Genomic DNA, 20,187 nt, shown 5'->3' with positions numbered 1-20,187 from the left:
TCTTACCAGGTTCTTGTTGTATTTTGTGGTTGTTTTTAAACCAGGTTATCTGAGGCTCTGGGACACCGTTAGCGTGACAATCTAAAGTCGTAGAACTGCTGATAGCCACTGTGTGATCACTGAGGTTTCGTAGGAGGTAGGGTGCTTCCTGATCTAGTGAATAAAGAAAGGGAATTGTTATTACTCGTCAATTTTATTCTTTTATTATATATGCATATCAACATTTTAAAAGTAGAGAGGAAAACAGCAAAACTCAACTATAAGTTTTCATTCATATTTTATTCCCTCAATTTCTCCTCTATGGTTAGCCTACTGCTTCCTCTTTATTAAGTTACTACAATAAATTGAAATCTGTTAGAACACAGGAAAATCAAGAACTCAACTCTGTATTTTTAGATTTCAATATCAAGGTTTTTGCCTGGCCAACTAGTTTCCTTCCTTTCTTTGAGAGAAGCTTTTTCTAAAACCTAAGGATTTTGCATGATATTTTAGGAACTAAAAAGGAAACAGACATGATTTTGGATATAGGCTTGTAGTGAGTTTTTACATAAATACAGAGAGTTATAGTAACGAGCTAATCGAATTTTGTATTTTTGTGTTTCATTAACATGTGAGGGCATGTTTGTGTCACTCAGCTGTCAGTAACCTAAACTGTAAGGCAGCAGACCAAGTGGGAGAATTTCTTGCACTCTGAAAGCTTTATTGATTCTCTCTTTCCTCCAGTCCCTTCCCAAATGCAAACGAACAAAAGGATTAATTCAAGAGGCAGAGGCACAGACTTGTAGTTTTTGCACTATATAATAGTACAAATATTGTATTTTATATTACTTTCTCTTAAAACATACAAATATGATACAATTTATTTTAATAAAATGCCAACCGATATAGTACAACAAAATGGATTTAATACATTAGGATGCAATACATTACAACATTAAAATCTCACAGAGGGACAGCAGTACCCAAGGCCCCCGTGAGTACGTGTCTCTATTTTTATGGAATCAGTCCTGCTGATGTGTATACATTCTAGTTGGGCAGGTGCTGGATTGGTAACTCAAGCTTCCACGGTCAAAGAGCAAAGACAACTCCTGAACTCTTCCCCCCCCCCCCCCCAACCCACCCTCCCCCCCCGCCCCACTCGTTGCAAATCCTGGAAGACAAATCAAATCAAAATAGTTTGGGCATCACTTACACATTCTGCGTCACTGGTTTCAATTACACAGTCTGAGCTTTCTCTGACCATTCCTCATCTTATTGTACTAACACTGTGAAAGCAGCTTAGGAGTGATTACAACGCTCTAAGAGATGACACCTTGCAATGGCTCTGATTCCATGTCCCTGCAGGATTCTGCCGAGTCCCCAAACCTTTCTGTTTTTATTCCTGCAGGGAAACTCTCAGGATTAGCATTCATTAAAGCAATTGAGAAATCTCAGGTTAAGAAGTATATTACCATATGACTTTGAGAACATGTTGACATAGCATGACATGGCAGGGTGGCTATCTGTTAGGAGAAACAGATTTCTCATTCCATTTTGATTTCCATAGCTTATCATTAGTCTTTTCACATTTTATACAAAATGCAATCTGAAGGCAAAACAGACTTGAAGGAGTGCTAATTTATAAACTCGTCAACTATAGTGTGAAATGCGTGATAGCAACAATCCTTTGGCCTGTTTCAGTGTAGCTTTCCTAGTCTCATCTTGCGCCCCCCCGGCAGACCCATTTTCATAGTTCTGGGTTTACATTCTGTCCAGTCTGTCAAATAGTTTTTCCTAATTGAAAACGCAGCCATGTATCAAAATCTTCCATTTTGATAATTCTTACATGCTTGATCATTACAATTTTGACATTTTTACACAGTCAAGACCCCAGACATATCAGTGAACATGACAAGAGAATAAAGAACAGTATATTACTATTTAGCATCTTTTACAGCCAACTTTGACGCACCTCATTTAAAACTCAGAACAGACCCAGTTCACTGAGTTATACTTGTAATAGCTTCCTCTGGCACATTTACTGTTTCCCAGGCATTAAATATGATAAAATAATCTATCATTGTCCACAGGTCTTATTAGAAGAAGGAAGTCTGAATACATGGCCTACCACACCCGAATTATTTTCATAGCTACAAACTGTAACATCATCAACACAGACAGGATTTGGCTTCCCTGACAGGTGTGTCTGAAAACAATGCTTACATAAAAGAGAGCATCTTCTTTTAACATAAACGTCACGCAGAACTCCCAAAGGCCCTATCTGTACTACACAAACTTCAGACGAGGGAAGCAGCCGGAAGGCTGCAGAATGAACAGAGGATTCTCAATGAAATACAAAGTTCATATAAACATGTCTGAAACATACAGTATGATGATTTTTTTCTTTGTACCCATTTCTGGAAAAAAAAAATAAGTTCTCATTTTTGGCAAGTTTCAAAATGACCAATCAACCAAGGAATTGTTTTTTAATCAATTCCCACTTTATAGTAATCTACTTTGGCATTTTAAATAGGAATGGTACGTTGAACCCATATTTTTAAACCTAAGTTATTTGGTGGAAATAGCGGCTTTCCAAAGTTTAACAAAGGGGAGCTTTCAAACTGAGAAAATCAGAATGAACGGACTATTTCTGCTGGTTATCAACAGCCAAAGATTGCTCCCCACCAGGTCCTTTTACTTCTCGGCATTCGAGCCCAAGAGATCTGCCAGGTCCCACAGATACGTACTTCCGATTCTCCATTTGGAAAGGGGACCGAGGAACCAGCCTCACACCCTCTACCCCATCTCAGTCATTCTCCATAGCAGGCTCTTGGTTCTTTCTCTGTTTCCCCGTTATCCTCCCCTTACACCACACCTCGAAGACTAACTAAAAAAAAATCAAAACCCACCCAGTCCTTTCTTTTCCTTTTTGAAACTCTCTGGAAGGATTCGTGACTCTATGGAATTCTTCAAATTATCTCTCGGAAGTACTTCAAATCATCTTCTGTAACTACTAAACCCTTCCCCTCCCTAGGAAAGGATAGGTTTTGCATGTCCATTTCACCATGTTTTTCAAAAGTACTCCCTAAACCATCTCATTTGCTCTTTCAGCTTTAGTAAAAATTGAGCCTCCCCCCCCCCCCCCCCCAGGTCCTCTGGTACTAAGGCAGTTTCCTGAAGGAACACACTGACTTATAATGAACAAAGACTCCAGGCAAAAGAGCCATAGGTAAAGTTTCCAGATACAATCGATTATTCTTTCCTTTGGGCTGACAACTTCCAGGTTACTAATTGTTTTCAGAGCATTTGGGGCTCCATAAAAGTGCTATTGTTTACTCCTTCACATTTGACAAAAGCAATTCCCACGTGAAAGACAAGTTGAGCCGTGGGACAGAGTCTGTTACCTAAAGGAGGAAACAGTCTGGTGAGTTCCCAAGCCTGAAAAGCTGTCATATTGTCACCTCCTACTGAACAACCCAGCCACTGTGTTCTCAGCCATGGCTATTTTGGTCATTATAGTTTGTTTTCCAGTAGTTCAGGCAAGTCACATGTAATGATCAATCATAAATGAAAACAACAGAACAACGCATATGAAATTGGTGAAAAAGTCACTTTCCCCGGGGAAAAAAATCCTATTCAATTTGCATATGGGGAAAGTGGACTTTGTTTTTTTTAATGGACAAATTTGAGATTGACATTTAGAAGAATGCATTAAGCCTCTGGTCACAAGAGCCTTTATTTCCTTGATAAATTGATCATGGTACACAGTTGAATGCCATCCGTTGGACAGGATAAAGTTCTTTAACCAGGGACAAAAATATTAGAAACAAAGGCATGAGCCACTTTTGTTCAGGTGCTATCAGTGGCTATGTAGCCCACTCAGAGGCAGTGAGGAGAAAACCCACTGGACTTGTTGACTAGCTACTGGCATTGCAGGAGAGAAGTGGGCTTGATCTGGGTGGACTTTTGTAATTCATACTGTGATAAAGCTTTAATACCTCTGAATGACACCAACACCTTGCACCTCTGGGGCCCACCTTAGACGCTCCAGTTTAAAATTAATGTGCTTAATATAAAAAAAAAGCATCTTCAAATAAATAAGCATTATAACTTGCTATCATCCAGGTGCTATTTACAAATCAAAAGCAGATGTAACAGTACGAAATAAAACCCGGCAGAGGTCCGTCAGAGTCTCCAATTCAACTGTCCTCATTCCGAGCTGGCCAATGAACTGATTCATGTCCATCTTTGGCAGACACCAGCATCTGTTTAAATTATTCGGGTTTGGCAGCTTGGAAACATAAACATAAAAAGAGGTGGGCATTAAAGTGGAAGGAAAGGATCAGTCCCGAGTTGTTGTCTGTCAGGCAGGAGAAAACAGCAAAGAGCAAAACACACAGAGAATGCACTGCAGGGATCCTCCAAATCCAAACGTGCACCAGGTCGGCCCCAGAGAGCGGACCCCTCAGCCTGAACGGGGCGCCCAGAGCTGGGGGTCCCGGGGGGCTCAACGTTACTCCTATCATGGCCAAACTCATTTTGGGAGGAGCTTCTCCTCTGAGCCGGAAAATGAGCAACAGTGACAATAAATCAAGATGATATGACACAACTGTTACTTTGTAATGAGTCCTTTAATGTTTTACATTACTTTGTGAGGTACAATCATTCCTTGTGCTTTTAAATTTGGAGATCCGAGAGAAAACAGCCTTTCTGTTGCAGTGCTCACCTCTAATGGTCACTTCTTTCTTCTGGAGGATTTCTTCCCCTGTGTACATGTTCCTGGCTCGGCAGGCATAGGTGCCCGAGTCTTCCAGGGAAACGTTCTTGATGACGAGGTGGAGTGTCACGGAGTGCTCTTTCGTGACGGCCGTTTTCTGCTTGCGGATGCTGTGCTGCATGGTTCGGTTATTTACTGTCCGCAGCAAGATCCAGGTAATGTCTCTGTATAAGAACTTGTTAACTGTGCAAGACAGTTTCAGGTCCTCTCCTTCCGTAGGCATTTTTTCCAAGTTAACGTGAAATCCATTGGGCACATCTGGAAAAAAAAGAACAAAGGACTTGAGTGCATAGGAAAATCAATGTCTCATCCTGAGGACGTATCTCATTCTAAGACAGTCAAGGATCTTAAGGATTGTTCCTACACAAATTCAGCATCAACATTAAAAGGATGGTATTTATCTTTTTTTTTTTAAAGGGGAACGGATCAGACATGGCAGGTAGGAACCAACTCAGTTCGTTCCGTCAGAAGCGAGACAGGAAATGCAAGATAGGACGTAATTAGGAGGGTACGCTCATTTGCTCAAAATTGCTCTTCAAAGTGGAATGCTTTTTTTTTTTTTTTTTTTTTTTTACAACTTGGGATGATAACCCATTGCTTTATCATGTGCAGAAGTCCTCCTGGTAAGTGGGCAAAATAGTGAAGGACTCTAAGAGGAGTTTGTACTAGAGACTACAGGTGCTTTGATAGCCAAACTTATTTAACTAAGTTGTGAACAAGTGAGAACAGGAAGTCCCAGGTCTGCGCTAGGAGACTCCAGTTAACACTTTAATCCTAAACTTTGGACTGATGGCATCCTCCTCCTGCTGCTGGCCCATCACTCCCCCTGCTCTTTGCTGGCACCAAGGGGTCCTTGCTCAGGTCCCCTTTTATGGTGATTGCTCTACTCAGACATAAAAAAGCAAGATTTCTTTTTTTTTTTTTTGCGGTACGCGGGCCTCTCACTGTTGTGGCCTCTCCCGTTGCGGAGCACAGGCTCCGGACGCGCAGGCTCAGCGGCCATGGCTCACGGGCCCAGCCGCTCCGCGGCACGTGGGATCCTCCCGGACCGGGGCACGAACCCGCGTCCCCTGCATCGGCAGGCGGACTCTCAACCACTGCGCCACCAGGGAAGCCCAAAGAGCAAGATTTCTTCTGAAAATGCGGACAACTAATCTCGAAGAGCTGCTAGATTGCAAAGCGGGGGCAGAAGGTTTCTAAATCAAATCTGCTCTTAAAAAACATATTAAACATTTTCCTAAAAGGACTGCATCATTGGAAGTCATTTTCTCCAGTGTCATTCCCAGGTAACCTTCTTCTCCATCTTCTTGGCGCCTCTAGCCACAGCTCACGAGCTCCCCTCCTCAGCTTTCTTAACCTGGACCATCATTTAGCTTCTGCACTGAGAGTTCCTTAGTCTCCTTTTGGACCATCTCACCAGACGATTTTAGAATACCATTGGTTGTTACTAGCCCTGAACTGGCCTGCTCTCAAAACCCTCCCATCGCTTGTTACTAGCGGCATATCTGTACTTGAGCAAAGAACTGGGGCCAACATTTCACAAAGAACTTTGAAGATGAAAAGCGCTATGTTATGCTATTATTATTATTATCCTTTGCACACAAAGCTATAAAGAAACCTTTAAACCTTAAGGGGACAATAGTCCAAAATTAGATATCATATCAACTCTTTCCTAAATCTCACTTTGCTTGTTTTTCTGATTTTTCTGGGCTCTGGCTTTATTATAAATTGTCACGTCTGAAGAAATGCCAAAGTATTCATCTGGAACCTGGGAGCCGGGGGGTAGCAGTGGCTTACGAAGCTGTCAATGACTGGAGAGAGAGGAGGCCAGTGGAAGTTTTCCTGCTTTTAAAATGAAAACCTAAGAATGTGCCAGAAGAGGCAGAAGCAGCTGACCATAGTTTTTTAACATAACAATAAGGTGTCAGAAATAGCCCCTCTAATTCAGCATCTTTTTATACTTGGGACACTTTCCAAGCATGAGGAGTTAAACATTAGCCATCAACTTTTACCCAGATACTAGGGCAGAAGTCTTGTGCACTGGTTGCAATCAAATTATTTCTGAAAAGACGGTAGGCTTCCATTTACGAAGTCCCATCCTGGTAGTCAGAACCCAAGTGGGTCCCAAGTAACACCACTGAGATCATGTAGAGAGTTTCTATTTACTTTAGTGATTTGAAACTTCCTGTGGAAATAGCTCACAGGTTTCCTGGTGGAAGATTTTGTTTATCTTTGCCAAGCACCACCAGGAATCTCAAAATAAAATGCATTTAGTGACATTGGGAAACCAGGGAGATAAGGCAGCGCTGTTCCTGTTTCACCCTCAGTAATTGCTAACACACCCAGAGTCATGCTGAGTGCCAACAGAACAGCAAAAACACACACAGAGGAAAAGAAAAGAATCGAATCCGTTTTCAGGTCCGTTTCTCATATGGGGACACTGTTAGGAGGCTAATTTGGTTTATGTTGTCAGATGGCACTTAGAAATGATCTGTTCCTCAGTATAGCCCCTCCACTATTCTTTTCTGATCCATGGAAGGTGATAAATAAGATGTCATAAACTAGGTAATGAATCCAGAGGGATTTTTCCCTTAATTCATGTCGATTTTTTTTTTTTTTTTTTAGCCTGAGTACAAAAACAGACCAAAGAAAGCATTGCCTTCTAACTCTCAAAATGAAAACAAGAAATCTTCCCACACTTAAGGATCTGTTGCAGATTCAGCCCAGGCTTCAGTAGCACCAACTAACACTCATCCATCCAACACATAATCACATCCACGGCGTCTTAGGAGATGTGGTGGAGAAGACGCCACCCTTGCTCAGGAGACATCCCACCCAGGGTTAGGTGAAAGGGTAATGTATTTACAGAGGTGCACACCTGGGGGTGGACATCTTGACTTGATTGGATCAAACGTGTGAATTAAGTTCATGAAAGAGACAAGCATAGACATTAAAAGGATGAAAGGTATCTCCTTTGTCAGGTGGAAATAAAGGCTTTACCTCAACTAGGGAACAGAAACAGCATTCTCTAAAAAGAAAGTGAGTGGTGACTAGAAAGTTTTGCTCCTTTCAAATAGATACTATGGACAAGTGAATGGCAGAGTTGGAGTAGAAGCTGTGGAGGATGCTAATGGCCATAGCAAACTGGTTCACATCAGTTCAGAAGGCAGCTCTGTTGTATTTTAGGGAAGGGGCAGCATGACTGAAATGAGGATCAGTACAGACCCAATTCTAGATCTTTTGATTTTGAGCAGTTCAATTTTAGACAGCTCTTTTAAAGCATGACCTGCACTAGGTCGGGTATAAGCATGGAACAAATATACATTCATTTTTCAGAAAATCGTCATGGAAGGTGCAACATTCCTAAAGAATATTTAGTCTCATCTCTAGTGAGGCTAAATCTCATGACAGAGATTTGAGTAAGAAAAAGAGAAGAGTTTTAGAAATAATGAATGTAAGTAATCTATGATTACCCATCAAGACTGGAAGTTTTCAAAACAGGGAGCAAAGCATTTAGGAGAATTATATTCCGGGCAATGGGGACTTGATTGGATGAGTTTGTGCTCAGTTTTGAGATTAAATTTCTGGAGGAAAAATGTCGTGAGCTTCGAGTTAGGTATGTTGGAAATAGAATTCCCATCGCTCCTTTCAATGGATGAGGAAAGGTTTCAAGCACCCCGTGGTTATAAACTGGACGATATGGTGGGAGGCGAAGGGGGATTGCTGCCTGAGTTCCGCAGGTGGTCAGCCGTATCAGCTGGGGCCCTTGCAGCAGCCATGCTGTGCACAGATACAGGCCGGAGCCATGAAGCACTCGGGGGAGGGGTGGGCTGGATGTTGGTGCTGCAGTGAATAATGGGCATCGATGAACCTTCCTGGGACTCGTATCATGAGGGAAACGAGCAGGGCGTGCCCTCAGTCAGGGCATCCTCTCCCAGTACTCCCTTCAGACCCAGGCAAGGGGGCTCTCTGTTCAGGCTCTACCCCTCCCCACAATGGAGAGAGTCTAGCGGAGGTGGGGGGCTGCCCACACAGAGCCTATGCTATCCCCACTCTTTATCTTTCGTGGGGCCCCTGGGGCCCCAGAATTCCCTGTAAAGATGATCCCAAGTCTGCTTCCAGACTGTCTCAGACCTCTTCCCCCTTCGCTCTGTCTGTCCTCCTGAGGTCAGACTGCTGGGCAGTCTGCACACTTATAGGGCCCAGGGAGACTGTTTGGGGGAGGGGTGGACAGAGTTTGGAGGTGTGGCCTGGGGAGATCATCCCCAGGAGGACAGGGCCCCTTACCATGAGGGCCGAGCCCGGAGTGGAAGGAGAAGCAGGGTGAGCCGGGGGTGGGCTTCTCCTGCACCGTCAGGCACCGTCACACTCTGTGCAGTCCCGGAACTCTAGACCTGTGCCTGACTTTCCAGGTCATCATGAAAGTATCTTTGTCCACCAGAGGCTACAACATATTTCACAGCTTGTTCATGTGATTCAGAACTTGTAAGTGGTTAGATGTATAGTCTGTGGGCCTCTGTCGGTCTTCTCGCCTTGATTCTGAAAATGCCAGGGCCAGCCTGTCCTCTTCTTTCTACCGATTCTTTGTACCCACAGGACTACCTCAAGTCCTGCTTCCTTCTCAGAGGCTTAGAGCAACACTCTACAATACACGGCTACCTGTGGCTACTGAGCTCTGAAAGTATGCTCAGTGTGACTGAACTGAATTTCATTCAGTTAGTTTTATCTTATTTCAATCCTGATTTTAAAGAAGCGATGTAATATTTTAAAAAATACTGATGACATGTTAAAATGATAACATGGGATCTGTTAGGTGAAATAAAATGAATTTCACTTTTTTTTACTTTACAAAAAATGGTCACTAGAAAATGTTAAATTATGTATGTGGCTGACATATTTTTATTGGTGGAATTGGCTTAGCATTGGTAAATTCATCTGTCACGTTACTTCTGCTCATTCCTTTTGATGCTAGGATACAGGTAACATGTCTTCTTTGTGTCCACGGTGTTCAAACCGTCTTCCTAGAGAGACAGGGCCTCCTTGCTATCTCTTTGAACGCTCAACACAGAGTTGAACTGTCCTGTTTAATAGTTGGTGCTCATTAAACTTGTACAAACGTATTGAATGTTAAGAATAGAACAGGAATGGCTCAGTCTTTTGTACTCTAAATCACAGAGACAGTGGCCGTGGACTTGGATGGTTAGGGTTAGCTTGTTGCACCCCAAATATAGATGACAACACAAACCTTTGGACTTAATTAGTCTAAATCATCTGAGGTTGATTAAAGAATTAGTATGTGTGAAACTGCTCTCTGAATCCTTCTCTAAATAAAGGGCTTTTCCTACTTGGAATGAACGCAAAGATGATTTTATCTCCGCTTCTCGAGTATTGACGGTATAGGGACTGACTTGGTTTTCAGAGGCTCTCCCGTGTGCCCCTCCACCTCTCTAAACCGCATTTCCTCATCTGGAAAATGCAGGGCTATAATGTCGAATTATAGCCCCTAAAAGTCCCTTCTGGCTCTGACATTCTGTGAGCACCTACCCAAGGATCTCTCCCCTGGCACAGCTTCTCTGAGGGTCAGCTAACGTGCCAGAAGGCTCCCTGTGATCTGGCAACCCATACTTCTCATGCAATTGGACATAACCTATTTCTTTCTGGTGAACTCAAGGCAACTGCTACAGCCTGCCCCAGGCAGTGCGAAGTTTCCAGAGAGTTGGCCAACTGCCCAGGTTTTTTCAGAAAATTGGGGGAGTGTGGAGCCAGGCAATTGTTTTTATACTTTGAGCTACTTACTTCCTTCCTGTACCCATGGAGGGACATAGGGAGTGCCATTTGTGTACCTTGGAAGTTATAAGATTTGCAGACACCATCATATTTAAGGTTAAAAATTCTGAAATGCTACCAAAAAATAACACACTAAGAATGATCAACCAAGCTCAGCTTCAGATTTCTTTAGGAGAGCCTCATGTGCCAAAAAGCTGAAATTCAGTTGTGAAACATTTGCTGTACAGCAGAAATTAACACAACACTGTAAATCAACGATAACACCAATTAAAAAAAAAAAGTTGTGAAGCAGTTCGCCTCTTGGGTTACAAAGATGTCATCCCATGTGTTAGAATTGGTTTCCTTGACTGTTACTGAACAACCACTGTGTACCAGGCCCTGGGCTGGGGACTGTAGGGTGTTCAAAAATGAACACGACAAGATCCCAGATTGACAATCAAGCCTAGGAAAGAGACGTAGACAAATAGCTCTAAAAGGGAATTCAGGGAAATAACCCTTCAGGAGACCCAATGACCCAATGATGCTGTAGAAAACTATTCCCGAGAGCAAGGATGAAGGTACTCAAAGCTGGACAAGTCTATGGAATGTTTTTTTTTTTTAAATAAAAGTCACTCGAGTGCACTCAAAGCACAGAAGACTGCAAGAGAGACTTGAGGTCCCTGGGCTGTCTTCGTGAATACAGGACACGTGGCTTACCTGTGATGTAAAAGTTTATGTTTCTTTCCACAGTCCCTACTTTATTGGCAGCCATGCAACTGTAGATTCCAGAAATTCTAGAGTCGGCCACAGCCAAGGTGCTAGCCGTCTGCAAAAGAAAAGGCAACTTCAGTGACAGGACGAAGAACCACTGGACACCCCCTGAGATATTTCTGAGCGGGACATGATCCGGCTATTCCATTGCCTCAACAGAGGTAGAACTGCACACGTGGTGGTTACCAGAAACTCTCCCCTCGCCGAGCCTCAGCAAGAATGGAAAAACAACAGGAAAGCAGGTCCTCAGGAGACCGGGGGCTATGACATCCGACTCATATGAGGGCTTCAGGCTTATTTATCTCGTGCTGCTGGCGTAACAATTACAGACCTGAAGCCCAGATGCGGGACAGCACGTCCTACCCTATGAGGTGGTCAGGGCCACGCCAACGAGAGGGGGAGGTCCAGGCCTTCCCTTTTGTTTGGATGACCTGTGATCACGAACGCCACTTGGTAACAGGAGCCTTCTTTGCCGTCTGGTTCTGTAAGCGGTGTGTTAAGGGAGCACAGACACAGGAGAGAGGCTGGCTGAACCATTTCTTTTCTGGGACGTGGCACTGCAGCCCTAATAACGCAGAGGGAGGGGCGGAAACTCCCTGAGGCTCTTGCGGGTGTTTGTAAATTACTTAATTTCTCAGGCTGTCAATCCCTACTCTAGAAAATGAAGATATAAATCATGGATTCACACGGCAACGTGGCTTCTCTAGGGTTTAGTGCTGCTCTTGGGCAGATGAGCCCCTAACGAGGCAGAAGGAGTCAAAGCTATGTGAACTTGAAAGCACTTTCCAAACTATGATGTTGCAAAAAGTAATGTCTCAAAAAAAAAAAAAAAAAAAAAAAAAAAGAACCACAAATTTATACAGCTTAAAGGTTTGCATGGCTGTCTCCTTTTAAAGATAAAAATTAGCAGTATGAAATGAATTGTTGAGAATTCTAAAATTTAACCCAACCTTTCAAAAAAGTAATGCATGCTATACATGAAAAAAAAATGAAACAGCTAGTAAGTTTTTCATATTTAAAATTACAAAAACGGTTGATCCAGTTACTTATAAATCGTTGCAGCCTATCTCCTAGGACACAAAGAACTGGTCATAAGCCCTGAAATTGTAGAGGCTGTGCTGATGCTTCCAGACTAATGGGGTGTCCCGGCTGGAGGAGAACGATCCGGTCACTTACAGGTTAACGTGATACATACAGAGAGGCTGAACTGTGACAGTGGGCTTTCTAAGATAGTAACACAAATTCTACAAAGGGTCCTAACATTTTTCTAAGTTGCTGAGTTATGCGGTAGGCACTTTACTCGTATTCTCATATCCCTTATGAGAAATTAAAGTATGTCTGTCTTTACAGATCAGGAAGACTAAAAAATATATTCGTAGTTTTTTTAGCCAGCAACTTCACTGCTCCAAATTCTCTGTAATTTCCACTAGGGTACAGTTGATATTTCATGATACCTTTTCTGTTTGTTAGATCTGTTTAATTACCTCTACCCACACATCCTCTGTGTATTACTGAAATTCTGGGAAATGAGTGTCTGCGATTCGTGACATTTTCATCCAATGTGGAAGATACTGATTATTTGTTAAGGCATCACCCAGACGTCGTAAAGGGGACGGAGGGGAGTATGACACAACCCTTATTCTTAACGTGAAGGACTACTTCTAGGTCACAGGGAAGAATTTCCCTACTTGAAGCCCAAGTATATCTTATTCTCTCTTTTACAGAGGAAGACTCCCACAAAAGCAAATAACCAGTGGAGAGAGCTCAGGTGTCTCTTTCTCTATTTTGATTACTAATCATTATAAGAGGCGGGGAATACAAAAATTCTGGATGGCTGTTTAATTATTGCACCCACCACTTCAGAGTTGTGGAGGAAAAAGTAGCTAGAAGAGAAGCTTGTAGGTGACAGGTGGAAGGACAAGAGAGATCACCAAGTGAGACTCTGACTCCTGGAATTTTCTCAGGAGACGAGCTTAGGTGCCTGAAAGCAGCATGAACAGGGTCAGAAGAGGAACAGTCGTGGAGACCTCACAGCCCCTCTGCTGTTTGCCTCTCAGCTCAAGCACAGCTTTCCTTACGAAGTTAGCGCTCAATGTTTATCCTAAAGGGCCTCAGCAGAGCCTTATTTAGAGTCTCAGACGTATTGCTGCTCAATAAATAAGTGAACAACTCATTTCTGTTTGGCTTGAACATCTGAAATGATGAACAACGATTACCTGAAAGTTGCATTTGGATTTCTTTTAAAATTATTTTGATTTCACTGAGAGCGGGGCAGCTGAGAACCAGAACTGGGTTTCGTGCCAAGGGCAATCAATTTAGATGTGCACATTTGCCATATTTAAGGCCTGTGCAGGCAACCGGGGGAGGGCTGTAGCCATTTTACAACACTGCGAAAACAGATAGCTCAGGATTTCTGTATAATCAGAGAATAAAACTGAGGTCCACAGAAGTGAAGTGAATCCAGGCCACACGATAAACCATGGAGATAACAGACGCATCTGAATCTCTTATTTTGCCTGAATGGCCTCTTCCAAGACTGACACCTTACCCCAAGTAGAGCCTACCCCAGAACTCACCTCTCCAAAGTTTCTATTAAAATTGAACTAGAAAATGACATTGATGGGAGCTTACATTATTTCTTTGTTTCTGGGTACCTCTATGTTACCCTTGCTGTGCGCCAGTGTGTGAGGCATTACCTCATTTAATTAATCCTCCCCGGAGCCCAGTGATGTGGGTGTATTACTTGTTCTACACAAGAGGCAACTGAGGTTATAAACTGATTCACTCAAAGATCCATGGTACCACAGACAGCCCCGAGCAACAATTATGCCCAGGTTTGTCTGACACCAGTGCCTGTGCTCTTAATCTACACGAAATTGCTGCTTGCCGCCTTCAAACCCTTTAAATCTAACAGTACAGATCTATTGGTAGAGTTCTGTCTATGCTTTGAGTCGGATTTTCTCTCGAGAATACCTCCTTTAATAAGCAGACATGGTCACTACAAGCTCAATGCTACTGTGTACAGAAATACTGTTTTTTTTAGTATTTTATACAAGTTGCAAGCTGATACAGTGTTATATGGTTTGAAAATATGATTGATAATGGACAAATTATAATTAGAGAAGAACATTTTAAAATAAGATGGAACTTACATCCTGTGAGCAACATTATTCAAAATGATCTGATTTCTAGAGGACTTTTATTTTTCTAGAGTATATTTTTAAGCTATAAATTAAAATACTTTCATGAAAAAACTATGACACTTGAAGTATAAACTATAGAGTCAGAAAAGGGAGGTCAAGTGTGAGTTGAAGGTGGGTGTAGTTTGGACACAAGAGAGCTTCTCACAGGACAGGAGTCTCTTGGGTTAAGGGGACAAATGTGATCCCCGGCAGTCATGACCAAATACTACTGTTTCAAGAAGGAAAAAATGGAAATAACAGTTGGAACAGCAAATATCAACTTAATACTTGAAAAGAGAAAGTATTTCAAACTCAAGAAGTTGAGTTGTAGCATATGTTTGAAATTATCATCATATATTTTATAAGGTACACCAAAAGAAATTCCCAAGGCTGTCTGCTTGTATCCATTCTAGAATTAGTTTCCATTTGCCGCAGTTTTTTTTAGTTCTGAACCCACACTTTGGGTGCCTCTGTTTTCCCTGCGAGGACCTCAAGGATTAAGATATTAGAAACAGACCCTTCAAATCCATTCTCTGGGTTCTTCTGTATGACCCAGGAACGCTGGTGAACACTGTCGTCAGGTACTGTAAATCTGGAAGTTATTCATTCTCCTTCCTTCCTTCCCTTTCGCTAAGCGTTAGTGATTCACTACTGGAATGTGGTTTGAACCTCATGGAACAGAATGGATGGGATGATGTGTAATTCAGCCTAATTTCCAGCACCCGCCTTTAAAAAAAACCTATATATGGATTTTATTCTCGGATGTTTCTATTACAGTTTCCTTTGAAGTGTTTCAGGGAGAAATAAAAGCAGATATGTAAAGGTCAGGGAAGAATCTAAAATGATCCTGGGGTGGTGCATTTGAGCCAACTGATGGGAAATAGAACGTGAGAAGGTAGACAAGGTCGGGGAGTGTGTGGGAGAGCGGAACCCAGGCTGTACTCCCGGGATGAGGCATTCATGCTTCGGTCATGGACGTGTCTTTTACGGTACACACATTTCTCAATGAAACCTCAAAACGATTTCAATGGAGATGTTGCTAAGATGTTAAATTGTCATGATCCTCCAGCCTCACAGAATTAATGCTGTGAAACGCATTTCCTGTGTATTTTTTCCTAACACAGGGCTCCTTCTACTTCCTGCCCCAAGTCTACAAAGTCTGGCAAACCCACTGAAACCATACCAAAGCTCCATGTTTGCCGTTAGCAACTCCAATTGATGACTTCACTTCTCACAGATCTGGGCCAAAACCTGGCCATAAGGAGACTGAATTATTGTCTCGTGCACCCTTCCTTGGGTTAAACAAAACAAAACACAACAGGGGGGTGGGGCGCGGGGGGAAGCAAGTCCCTGAAAGGCAGCAGGTGCTCGAGCAGGACCTCGCTCCACTGATGGCTGGAGCAGGGTCCTGGGCATGCCGACTATATGACTGGGGAAAAGCATCTGTGTGCTCTAAGCTGGGACTTAACTTGAACAGAAAAGAAAAGCAGTTTTAATTGTAAAGGAAATAACAATGCAAAGAATTCTGAGATAGCAAAACTTCCGTCTGTCATCTGAAAGACGTTTTTCACACACAAAGATATATTAATAGATGCTAAAAGCAAAATTAGTAAAGTCTTCTAAATTTAGGACATGAAATTAATAACTCAAAGTCTAATTTGTTACAGTTACTACTAGGATATGTATGTGTGTGTGTGTGTGTGTGTGTGTGTGTATACACACACTTCGTTTAGAAGGAGTATTAAAGGTTTTTCAACACAATTGTTTAATAAGTAGTCTTTACTGCGTAAATTCACAATCAATTTGCGGGATTGCATTAGGGAATATAAGACAGTCATCTTGATAACAGGCAAACGAGACAGGTCATGTGTTAGGAGCTCCATTTTTTGGAGGAGAGAACTCAGGTTCAGAGAGGTGAACTGATTTGCACGTGGTTACACACAATAGAAAGGGCAGACCTTAACCCATGCTCTGCAGGTTGGATGGCCCAAGGGCCAACTGTGTCTGGAGGTCTCTGTTTAAAAACCTGGTGTAACTACAGAATTACAAGACAATAAATTTGTTTCAAGCACACATGGAAAAAATCAGGAAAGATTCTTTATCTCACCCAGGTTTTGTCATGGAGGCAGGTGGCTACTTCATGGTTCAGGCTAATCAGAAACATAACCTAGCTTTTTCACTTTCTATTTTCTGTCGTATTTTTTTTTGCGGCTAGAATACCACAAACCGGACTAGAAGTTCTTTGGAATTAAGCTCATAAATGCGTGTTTTAATATCCAGCAGTTAACAGTACCAGCACCTGATAGGGTCAGGGAAAGGCAAAATGAATCGGCACAGTCAAGGGCATCCTGAAATTTTCTAGTACTTTGTGACAACTAACTTGCTTTCTACTCTGAGGCAATTTCCTTTTTTTTTCAAAAATGTAGTGTCACTCAAACTTTCGAGTTTACAGAGTTTCCTCTTTTCTAAGTATTTCATTAAACTGCTGTCGCATCAATAGCTACACATCTTGGAATGTTTTAAACTACAGTTTGTTTGCGTTTGAGAAAAAGAATTGTAAGCCACCTACAGCTTGCTGCAGTGGTTAGAAAAGCTTTTCCTGAATCCTTGACGAGTGATCGCTGATATTATCGTGCAAGCCATCACCATCTTAACTAATTTCTGTATTGGCTTAGTTGGCAGAGCCCTGGGTTTTGGCAATGAAGACTTGGGTTTGAGCTTCTCACGTGCCACTTCTAAGCTGCGTGACTTGGAGTCAGTCATCTTATCACCTCAGTTTTTCTCATCTTTAAAATGGAGATAGCCACTCTGGCCCACCAAAGAATGATGTTGACATAAGCGTACGTCCAAAAGTTTTCCATCAGGAAGAATTCAGATGTTATTTGTTATTATGAAGTCCTACTCGGAGAATGATGCCATCTATTTTGTTGCTTTCAAATGCAAATATAGCTGAACAGATAAATAAGCATGACCACACTTAAGGAGGTAACACCCATATTAACAGACTACTCCAAATCAAGATATGCATGTAGAAGGAGATATTCTAGCAAGGGGTGATTTGATATGGTTTTTTTTTTTTCCCCTTCTTAAAGCATCACTACCCCTGTGCCTGATAATAGCAGATTTTGGAGTTGCATTTTTCACTAATTTGACAGAGAAGAAAACCACCAGGTCTGAGATCTGCTGCGATTTCCCTGGTTCACAAGGTATCAGCTAGTGTTGAGGTTAAGGGAGTGGAGAAAATATGTCCAAGAGCAGAAAAGATGCTCCTAGTCCCTGACTAGGTCAGGGAAACTTTTTTTTTAAACTGAGGCATAATTGACAAATAACATTATATTAGCTTCAACATTTGTATGTATTGCAAAATGATCACTACAATATGTCTAGTTAACACCCATCACCACACGTAGTACAAGGGTTTTTCTTGTGATGGGAATTTTTAAGATCTAATCTCTTAGCAACTTTTAAGTGTGCAATTCAGCAGTATTAACTATCGTTGCAGTGCTGTATATGGCGTCCCAATGGCTTATTTATATATTATAGGAATTGGAAGTTTGTACCTCTTAACCCCCTTCATCCATCTTGCCTACCTCCTGCCTCTGGCAACCACCAATCTATGAGCTTGTTTTCCTGTTTGTTTTCGTCCACATATAAGTGAGATCATACAGTATCTGTCTTTCTCTGTCGGACTTATTTCATTTAGCATAATGCCCTTAAGGTCTGTCCGTGTTGTCACAAATGGCAAGCTTTCATTCTTTTTCATGGCTGAATAATATTCCACTGCGTACACAGACCACATTTTCTGCATCCATTCATCTGTCGATGGACACTTAGGTTGTTTCCGTATGTTGGCTGTTGTGAATAATGCTGCAGTGAATACGTGGGTACCTATATCTTTTGAGCGAGTGTTTTTGTCTTCTTCAGACAAATACCCAGAAGTGGAATTGCTGAATCATGGTAGTTATATTTTTAATTTTTAAAGGAACCCCCATACTGCTTTCCATAGTGGCTGCACCAATTATATTCCCGCCAATAGTGCACAAGGGGGTCTGCACACCCTCACCAACATTTGTTATTTCTTGTCTTTCTCACAGTAGCCATTCTGACAGGTGGGAGGTGATATCTCATGGCGGTTCTGATTGGCCTTTCTTCAGTCAGGAAATCTGATACACTGTGTGTGTTTGTACGCCGCAACTTAGGCTTCGCCCGTGCGAAAACAGAGGGGAAAACAAGATAGTTTGTGGAATGGAAACATTCCATTTTAGCCTAAAGTTTTGTGCTAGCTTTTGCTTACTGACCTCTCACTTTATTTATGTCAGAGGTTCTCAGTTCTGGTTATGCTAGAATCTCCCAGGGAGCTTCTGTGAACCCTGGGCTCCACGCTAAAGATTCACATGTAATATTAATCGGTAAAGTAGATTACTGTGCAGCCAGAGTGAGAACCACTGATGTGGACCAGTTTGATGCTCAAGAGGCATTTCTCCCTCTTCCGTTAGGACCAAGGACTCACTCCTTCGGGACTGGTGCTCGGTTGGGTATATACAGCAGTTTGAATAGCCTCCGTGCATCGCTCCGTAAAGACATACTACTGATTTTCTTCTCTCTGAATTTTTGCTTGAGCACTTGAATTCCTTCTGGCTCTAATAAACCCAGAACTGGGAGCTGAGTGTGTACTTTTAGAATAAATATCCCCATGCTTATTTTGACGAACAGTACCTTATTCTTTCCTTCTAAGACTGCCGTGCGCTGAGTGATGCTCTCAATTCTGTTTCCTACGGTGCTGTCAGGATCCAGGATAAAGGACTCTTCATTATTGGAGCAAAAGTCATACCTATTTTTAAAAAAAGTAAGCCATCACTGTGTTGCTTTGCAGCATGGTCTAGCCCATGGTGACCCGTGAAATGAAAACCATTAAGTCCTCAGATAACAAAGTCACAATTTTCTTCTTTTCCTTAGACGCTTCCCCCCCAATATCCATCCTCAAAACTTAAAAACAGCAGATAGATTTTGCCTGATCTGCAAAACAAAACCAAACCAAAAAACCCACACCAGTGTATCTCCATATATCCTTCCTGTTCTTTATGTTAAATATTAAATAAAAATGCATAAATTAAAAAATCTAGTATCTAGATTTTAATTAGTTCCTAGTGGAAGAAACATGCAAACACGGAAAAAACGGAAGTTATGTTAATGAATGTAAACCTCAAGGATAACAGCATTTCACAGCTATAAAAGGCTGGCATTTAATATGAGAATATTCCATCATACAGCTAATTTTTTCCAGGGCTGATTAAGTGTATATGGAAACACACATCATGGAGCAGCTATTAAATTCAGTCTATTTCTTTTCAAGCTTTGGAGTATCACAGCAAGCTCTTTAACATCTCAGGCCTCAAGTGTTTAATTATAGAATATGTGTGTTGAAGTTGTTTAAGATCTTTTTTGCTTCTAAAAGTCCATGAAATCTCCCTCTCTTACTGTTTAAACTAGCTGGAGCAGTACCATTTTAAAGAGCGATTCCAACCTATATCCGAAAGTGTGTTCTTTCAAACACCTGATTGTCAGTAGGGGCCTGTCAGTTTACTACCTAAATCACTGGTGTAAATATCTATTGATCATTTATTATGTTTCTTCATCTCTGTTTCATTTACTTCTGCTGTGATCTCTATGATTTCTTTCCTTCTACTAACTTTGGGTTTTGTTTATTCCTCT

The 20,187-nt window shown here is 41.9% G+C and overlaps 1 protein-coding gene across 2 annotated transcripts in view; it reads right to left on the bottom strand.

Moving 5' to 3' along the window:
• The window catches only part of FLT1 (fms related tyrosine kinase 1), a 169,606-nt gene that overhangs the window by 68,225 nt on the left and 81,194 nt on the right, over window positions 1-20,187 (bottom strand). Inside the window, exons 11-14 of one of the 2 annotated variants that reach the window (XM_029210240.1) lie at window positions 19,192-19,306; window positions 11,240-11,348; window positions 4,706-5,014; window positions 7-153 (exon numbers count right to left, since the gene is read on the bottom strand). In XM_029210240.1, the coding sequence (XP_029066073.1) occupies window positions 7-153; window positions 4,706-5,014; window positions 11,240-11,348; window positions 19,192-19,306 (680 nt within the window). Of the gene's footprint in view, window positions 1-6; window positions 154-4,705; window positions 5,015-11,239; window positions 11,349-19,191; window positions 19,307-20,187 lie in introns of those variants that run through there. The other variant, XM_029210241.1, reaches the window with a different exon arrangement.

The sequence above is a fragment of the Monodon monoceros genome, unplaced genomic scaffold, assembly GCF_005190385.1.
Source record: "Monodon monoceros isolate NGI ecotype Baffin Bay Population unplaced genomic scaffold, NGI_Narwhal_1 Super_Scaffold_8, whole genome shotgun sequence".
NCBI classification, from domain to species: Eukaryota; Metazoa; Chordata; class Mammalia; order Artiodactyla; family Monodontidae; genus Monodon; species Monodon monoceros.
The sequence above is the reverse complement of the archived record's forward strand: the minus strand, read 5'-3'. Positions and strand labels throughout refer to the sequence as shown.